Source organism: Kryptolebias marmoratus, linkage group LG11 (assembly GCF_001649575.2).
Source record: "Kryptolebias marmoratus isolate JLee-2015 linkage group LG11, ASM164957v2, whole genome shotgun sequence".
Lineage (NCBI taxonomy): Eukaryota > Metazoa > Chordata > Actinopteri > Cyprinodontiformes > Rivulidae > Kryptolebias > Kryptolebias marmoratus.
This window is the reverse complement of record NC_051440.1, coordinates 11,978,684-11,986,899: the sequence shown is the minus strand read 5'-3', so window position 1 is coordinate 11,986,899 and position 8,216 is coordinate 11,978,684. Positions and strand designations below refer to the sequence as shown.

The window sequence follows — 8,216 nt, the reverse complement described above, 5'->3', positions numbered from 1 at the left end:
CGCCGCCCAGAAGATCTGCAAAATAATAAATCATAAAGACAAACACCGCCTCTGTTCAAGCTGCTTTCAATTAGAACATTTAAATACAAACAAGAGAGATAAATTAAGGCATCTTTGTTAATATTTTATGCCTATTTTTTACTTACATCACAGTAAAACAGTCCTAATAATAAAAAGCTCACCTTTATGTGCCTTTCATTGATTAGGATGCGTCACAAAAATATTAATTTAGAGTGGAAAATATAAAAGTTGTCATAATTATTATTACCCAACTTTTCTAGCTGCTCCCTTGCTTGTTCACAGCGGCTGACACAACCGGGGCTCAAACCCACAACCTCGGGGTTACAAGCCTCCATCTGTCCTCTATCTCCAGTGATCACTGTACGTGAGGCGGGGGACACCCTGGACAGGTCTCCAGTCCATCACAGGGACACTTGGGAGACAAACGAGACAAACAACCATTCAGGCTCTCACTCACACTTAGGGACAGTTTCAGAGTTATCAGTTAACCTAACATGCATGTTTTTGGATCTCTCACAGCAGCAAAAGAAGTCATCATGAATTTGTTTCAAGGTCACGGCGCCATCGTCTGGCGTGTTTACAAAACTGCAGACTGCAGGAATAAACTGCATTTGTCTCCTCAGGTAGGAGCTGGCCTGGACCTCGGGACAAATCAGAGGACACGATCAATAGAAGGAAGTGACCTGGAGGGGAAAGACCGTCGGAGGACATTAGGCAAACACACGGGAGCGTGGTTATTAGGCGCTTTATAAGTCCGCAGTAAAACGTTAACGTCAGTCCTGTAAAACAAACAGGGAGGCGGTGCGGCGGTGCATGAATCGCAGGTGAGATACGGTGAACCGTGTTTGAGCTGAGACTTATTTATTGATCAGTGATCAGTTTTTGGTTAAAGGCTGAGCTGCCTGATTAACGCCAACGTAGGAGCAGCTGGAAGCACTCGGGAGAGCGTTGATAAGAAATACTGCGATCCAGATCAAAATTTAGTCAAGTGGGTTCGTTTTTTTGTAACAACCCCAACATTTCCTGAACCTTTAGTCCACAGCTGTTCATTAGTTTTTACCTGATCTTTGCTAACAGACAGACAAACAAACCAACACGACCGAAAACAGAACTTTCTTGATGGAGGAAACAAAAGGGTCACATGTAGGAGCAGAGACAAAGTTTTAACAAAGAGGTTACCTGTGAGCTTGACCTTTGACCCCATGAACTTTGAAATCAGCAGGCATCATCTTTGACACATGAGGTGTCTAGCTGTGGAGTTTGACCTCCCTACCTTACATGGCTACAGAGTTAAAACAAAGTCACCTGACCTTGACCTTTGACCTTTGACCAGACCACCTCCAAACTTGAATCCATTGTTTGTTTGGTTTTTTTTTGGTGACAACCGTAATGTTTCCTGAAACTTTCATCTAAATCTGCTCATCTCCTTTAAAGTAATCTCGCCAACAGACAAGAGAAACGAACCCACAGTACCAGAAACACGCCCTGCCTGGCGAAGTTTTGCCCCACGCCGTTGTACGCAGTATAAACTCGATAAGCCGATCCCTGGCAGCCACTTGGCAAAGTCCAAATTTAAGACGAGAGCGAAGAGGAACAAAGGTCAGCTCCATCACTCTTCTCTGGACTTCACGCCATCAGAGTGAGAGACGAAAACAGACGCCCGTCAGAGAAACAACAGGATGTTGTTTGTTTGTTGCCAAAATGGAGTCAAACGCAGGACTTGGACTCAAATAAAGGGACCCTCACCGCGCCTGGGTGGACGCCGCAAGTCCTGAAACAGGCGGGGAAGAAAAGAAGCAGCGAGAATGAATGCTTTGGGGAATCACTCGATGGAAACGTGATGTATAAATGTGGACTGCAGACTGAATTAAACGTGTTTATATTCACCTGTAGACATGATAAATGCAGCATGGCTCTTATATTAGAGGTCTGAGTTTGTTTTAAGGGTACACTGTGATTCATGTTAGAGTAGAAGAGTTTAATCATAACCACTGTTCCTCTTTTAACAGTCCTCTACTTCCTGTTTGGTGTTTTTATACCTAAATAAATGACTTTAATGTTGGTTGGTCAGTGTTTGTTGAAGCGAGGCAAGTTTATTTTGCATGTTTCATACACAAAAAAGACCGCTTGTTGTTACTTCTATGAGCAGGTTATTTTGTTTGTCAAAACACAGCTGTCCAGGAAACGATGATCCCAAAAATGCCTCAAGGAAAGACTCTTTAGTTTATTTCCAGAGGCTGCAACCGGGATCGCCGCCTGGTCGCCTCCACCTGCACAGAAAGATAAAACCAACACAGACAGCTGCAGATCCGGTTCTGTTCCTCCACGTGCCTCCGGTCTGTCTTTTGACCTTTGCGACAAAGCACTGACACGGCCACGTCGCTGTGATCCTCAAATAAATCACGATCACGAAGAAGGCCAACCAAGGCCGTACTTCTTACTGCAATCATGATGTTTGTCAGTGCTTTAACAAACAAACAGGTGCACAGACTGGAAAGGTAAGCCTGTAGGAAATAAACACAACTCCCCTGATGTTATTACAGATATCCCTCTGCTCCAAACAACACTGTTTGTCCTCAGTCGCCACAATCTGCCGCCCCTTCGTGTCAACAGAGTTAATTAAAGAAGCTGACATCAGGCAAAAACAAACTCACATTCAACAGGAGAAGGGCTCATTTACACCCAGGGCGTATTATCATCATCATCATTGTTGTTATTATTATTTATTAAATCCCAGAAAGCAGACTAGCTGAACCAGTCAAAGCTGATGAGTTCAGCTGAGTCATGATGATGAGAAAACTCTGCTGGCTTGTGTTACAACACAGACTGTGACCTTTCAGCTGCTACAAATGTGCTGGTACGTGTATGAGACGGTAACACCAGCCATTCTGCTGCTAACAACAACAAAAAAAAACAAAACCATGACTCTGTTTTGGACACAAAACAGAGCATTTGTGTGTAATACGAGTTTACTGCAGCGTGTAAGACTCGTAGAAAACAAGTCTGGATTTGTCCAATAAAACAGCCCGCTCCAGGGATTACTGTCCCGGTCCACATTTAGGACGCTACGTGTTTCGGGGGTGTGGGCTCCGTCTATGTGCTGGCGCCGCTCCAACCCCTCCCACTTGGATTCGCCCTCACGACAGTTTCGAAGTTACATAGCAGCGGTGTACCTGCCAGTTTCCCCCCCAACACACACAGAAATCTACTATAATATGGTAAAAGATACTCCAAAACACATCGCTGTGAAGAAGGAACGAAAAAGGAAAGGTACTGGCCACTTTCTCGGTTTTATACTTCAGTCCTGAGAGTTGGAGCGTTTAATTGACGGTTCGTGGTGCTCAGTTCTGATTGGTCCAGCTGTCCAAACGGGCGGGGCAGAAAGCCAGACCCCGAGCTTTCATTGGACGCGAGCGCCGTCCGTTTAACAAAGGGGCGGGGCCCTCAAAAGAGCCATAATATGCACAGCTCTAAGGTGCGGAGCAATTCTGCTGTGCCCGCTGTGAAGTAAACAAGCTGAAGCCCAGGCCTCTCCAAGGACTTTTTGTCGGAATCGACCGCGGATAGGCGTCTCGACACCCCTGCTGGTTGAGGTACGTGTCTCGCATTGTTCGGAATCCGAACAAAATGTCCTCTGGTGAGTGCAGGAATGAGTGTTTTGGGGCAGCTGGGTGCGCAGTATGCAGCAGCCATGGGGTCAGCCCAGATCAGGCTTCACACACTGTGCCTGATAACATTAATCTGACATATTTAGCTGTTTCTGCTGCAGCACTGGAGGCTCCATTGAGCTAGGCCACAGGGTAGCTTTACACTGCATTACATTTCAATGTCATTATAACATGTCCCTTTTTATTGCCTTATTTGCTTTAATAGTTGAAGAAATGAACTCTAGCACATTTTTTGCACATCCTGCGATGTTTCTGTTCTGCCTGTTGTGGTTTCACTGTATGTTACAACAGCTGTGGTTAGTAAAGCCACAATCTAATCCACTGCCTTGTTGTTGTTCTTAAAGTGCATCAGAAAACCTGATCAGATGGGGAGAAACTATGCTTCTTTATGGGTTTTATACTTACCTAATCCAGTGACTTTGCTTAACTAGATGAGTAAAATTTGTACGTGCAGAAGGAGAAAAACAGGAAGTGGAAATCATTGCAAGAAAATTGTCTGCCTGAGTGAGACGCTGCTAACCAGAAACGCCTCCCCCTGAAAGGTTCGGGCTCGGAATGGCTTCGCTGCGACGCCTGAGGCTGTGCCACCCCACGGGCATCGCCGCGGCCGCCCACCTGCACACCGGCAGCCGCGCCTCGGCCAAGCAGCATTACAAGATGCTGGTCCTCGGCGGCGGGAGCGGGGGCATCACCATGGGCGCTCGGATGAAGAGGCTGGTCGGCGCAGAGAACGTGGCCGTCGTGGAGCCGTCCGAGGCAAGGGGGTCGTCCGCTTTCGTCTCGGCGCGAAACATACGGCAGAACGCTGGAAAGGGTTGGGTTTTTTTTTTCTTACTGTATATTTTTCTTTTTTCTCCTCAGGTGCACTACTATCAGCCAATATGGACCCTGGTTGGCGCCGGTGCCAAGTCTGTGACGTCGTCGGCTCGCTCCACCGCCAGCGTGATGCCGTCAGGCGTGAAGTGGGTGAAGTCGAAGGTGCAGGAGATCAACCCAGACAAAAACACGGTCCTTACAGACGACGGGACCGAGGTACGTGCTTTAGGGCTTTACTGTCTGTTAGCAAAACATCCCAGGAACCAGTGGGCAGATGTTACCACAGCTGGTTAACGTTTGGATCCAAGCCAACTCAAGATGGCTACAGCTCAGCCAGTTTGACAGACAGTGAGCTGAAATCTGTGCTGGTAGTAGCTGACGGTCGAAACAAACACCTTTAAAACTTTGCCATTTAACTATTGATCTGTTGACCAAGTATTTCATGACCCACTGGGTACAACTGATGGACCTTTAGGGTCAACCCAATTCAAAATTGCTGCCACATGCCAAGTGATCTTAAAAGACACAAAAATGGCTTCAATGCAGTCAAGCTGACATAGTGGCGGGAATGCTGGGTCCTTAACTGCGTAATAATGTGCCATAATGTCTCCATGTGTCCACTTCACAGATCTCGTACGAGTATTTGATTGTGGCTCTGGGTATCCAGCTTCATTATGAGAGGGTGAGTCCACGCTTTTTTTTTTTTTTTGCACTCATCGATGAGGTAAACTCCCGTTCTGTCTAAACGACCACCGTTGCTACGCCTGGCTGAAGTGCGCTTCCGTTTCGAGTAGATCAAAGGGCTGCCGGAGGCCTTTGAGCACCCGAAGATCGGCTCCAACTACTCTGTCCAGACCGTGGAGAAAACGTGGAAGGCCCTGCAGAACTTCAAAGAGGGCAACGCCGTGTTCACGTTCCCCAACACTCCGGTGAAGTGCGCCGGAGCGCCGCAGAAGATCATGTACTTGTCAGACGCTTACCTCAGGAAGGTATTTTTTACCCGCTGGAACCCAACCGTTAGGGCAACATGAGGGCGCTGTTCCGATTTTGTTTATTTTTTTATCTTCCTGCTCCAGACAGGGAAAAGGGCGAAGGCCAATGTGATCTACAACACATCGCTGCCGGTGCTGTTTGGGATCAAGAAGTACGCCGACACGCTGTGGGACATCGTGAAGACCCGCGACCTGCAGGTGAACCTTCGCCAGAACCTGATCGAAGTGCGGCCGGACAAACAGGAGGCGGTGTTTGAAAACCTCGACAAGCCAGGCGAGACCAAAGTGTTCGAGGTAATTGTCTGACAGCAGCTTGGTCCAGATCTGTCTTTGTGCAGAGGTTCCCTTCGATGCGGCATCATCATGATTCTTTGCTGTTGTTTTGTTCCCGTCAGTACGAAATGCTCCACGTCACCCCCCCGATGGGGCCCAGTTTGGTGATTAAAGGGGGCCCGCTGGCCGACGACATCGGCTGGTTGGACGTCGACAAAGACACCCTACAGCACAACCGATACCCGAACGTCTTCGGGATCGGAGACTGCACCAACCTGCCCACGGCCAAAACCGGCGCCGCCGTCGGCAAGTGACTCTCCTTTCCTTTTTCCTTCTTTTTTTAAAAACAAAGCTGAGAAGCACTCCGGACTCCGAACGCCTCAACCTTTTAAAAAGTTGCGCAACCACGAGTTTACACGGCGCTGTAAAAAAATAAACCCCACCTGAAGGGAAGGGAGCGACAGAAGGACATCTTCAGATTAGCTGACGAGCTCCGTCGTTGTTATCTCCATCTGTGTGATTCCGTTTCACTCCTGCGGGTTGTAAAAGTTGAACCCTGTGTGGCCGGCTCATTCGCATTTCCCATTCCTCTGTGCAAACTGATAACTGACAGGAAGTCCCGGGTAACTTCAGGGCAGGAAGGGATTCATTCAGACTCCTCCAGCTTGTTTACGCTGTAAACAGGGCAGAAGTAGATTGGACTCAGGTCATCTTATAGTAGCCATTTTATTTGGTCAAACCTTGAAAACGCTGTTGAGCGTTACTCCTGCTCGCGGTCAGACTGCGCGTCGGGAACGACTTGCAGCTACCGCCGCGCCAAGTTTCGGCTCGGCGTCTGTTAAATTTAGCCGAGTCGGTCATCTTTGAGTTCTTTAATGCCCGCTAGGCCATGGCATCCATCTTGAATCGGGTTCTCTCCAGCTGTAGGCGCACATCCAGTGATTGTTCAGTTGAATTAAAATTCGTCCCAAGCTTTGGCTACCTGGATTGGGATTATTCAGTTTTTGTAATGTTTTAAAGGAAAACTTCTGTGAACAATCTGAGTTTGGAGAATCTGAGGTATATGAACGTTTTGTGGTCCTTGCACGTGCCTTTTTGTGATTGCCTCAGCACAAATACGCTCTTCAGTTTCACTTTTTGTTTTTTTGCATTCGTCACGTGATTTTAAAAACGCGCCTGTGGTGGATGCTCCTACCACCACATAGTGTTAGTATTTCTTTATTAATTTATAGTTTAAGTTGGTTATTTCATATAGACATACATTTATTAGTTAATGTCTGTTTGAATGGTTTATTTACACTTGTGTTTTTTGAGGTGCTGCTGATAGGAATCAGCTGGTGGAGGAACCTGGGGCAAACTATCTGCAAACTACTGAAAGACGGAAGGGGAGACGCCAAGATGATTATTATTTAATTTGTCACTTAAAATATTCACTTGTTGTTGTGCTAAGTTAAAGTTAGTTTAGCTTTATTTGTTTATAGAATGGTTTAGTTAATTTTGTATTTATTTGTTCTTTTGTTTGGTCAGACCTCCCTCAGGTGGTAGATGTGGGTTACTCCACCCCTATTTAAGCAGCCTTTGTTCTTTGTTTGGCAGGTCAGTTTGCTGTGGTCTTTCATGTCCATTTTTTTGACAGGAAGATGTAAAACTTACACAGAAGTCATTTTCTTTATTAGAAACTTAAATTAAAACAAACAAACAAACAAACAGCTCTGACGTCACTTCACATCCGTTTGACGACTCGTCTGTTTTGTGGAGGAAGGACCCGGACTTCTGAGCTCCGAGGAGGTTGAGATTCCCCTCAGCAAAGCTCCTGACGACTCTGCGGAGCTTTGTTCTCAGAACCGATGAAACGCTGCACTCTGAGCGGCCTCGGCGTGTCTTTCTTTATTCGCTTCGGTGCTGAGAAATCCTGAGTCGTTAGGTGATGGAGCAGCATTGCACAGGAGTGTTTTTTTGGTGGGCCTCTCTGCACTGCAGGGGCTGCTCTGATGGTACTGCAGGTAAGAGAAACACAGAACAGGCGCCAGCTCACTGTGGAGACCAACTTTTGTTTTCAAGGTCAGTTGGCTCATCTGTCAGCCAAGATGATTATTATTTAATTTGTCACTTAAAATATTCACTTGTTGTTGTGCTAAGTTAAAGTTAGTTTAGCTTTATTTGTTTATAGAATGGTTTAGTTAATTTTGTATTTATTTGTTCTTTTGTTTGGTCAGACCTCCCTCAGGTGGTAGATGTGGGTTACTCCACCCCTATTTAAGCAGCCTTTGTTCTTTGTTTGGGAGGTCAGTTTTTTTGTGTTCAGTTAGAGTTTAGTTGACCTCAGTTAATTTGGATCCAAATTTGTTACTTATCTTATGATTTATTCTTGAGTTAAACCTTTATGTGTGGCTGATGAATTTTTCAAAATTAAACTGGAAACCTTTTTCTACTCTGAATAATTTTT

At 46.2% G+C, this 8,216-nt stretch overlaps 1 protein-coding gene across 1 annotated transcript in view; it reads left to right on the top strand.

Annotated features, from left to right (window-relative positions):
* The first annotated feature begins 3,461 nt into the window (after positions 1 to 3,461).
* sqor (sulfide quinone oxidoreductase) overlaps positions 3,462 to 8,216 on the top strand; it is a 9,101-nt gene continuing 4,346 nt past the window's right edge. Inside the window, exons 1-7 of the mRNA XM_017405830.3 lie at positions 3,462 to 3,614; positions 4,232 to 4,445; positions 4,551 to 4,721; positions 5,134 to 5,187; positions 5,300 to 5,494; positions 5,582 to 5,791; positions 5,893 to 6,076. Coding sequence (XP_017261319.1) covers positions 4,245 to 4,445; positions 4,551 to 4,721; positions 5,134 to 5,187; positions 5,300 to 5,494; positions 5,582 to 5,791; positions 5,893 to 6,076 — 1,015 coding nt within the window. The 5' untranslated portion in view covers positions 3,462 to 3,614; positions 4,232 to 4,244. The remainder of the gene's footprint in view (positions 3,615 to 4,231; positions 4,446 to 4,550; positions 4,722 to 5,133; positions 5,188 to 5,299; positions 5,495 to 5,581; positions 5,792 to 5,892; positions 6,077 to 8,216) is intronic.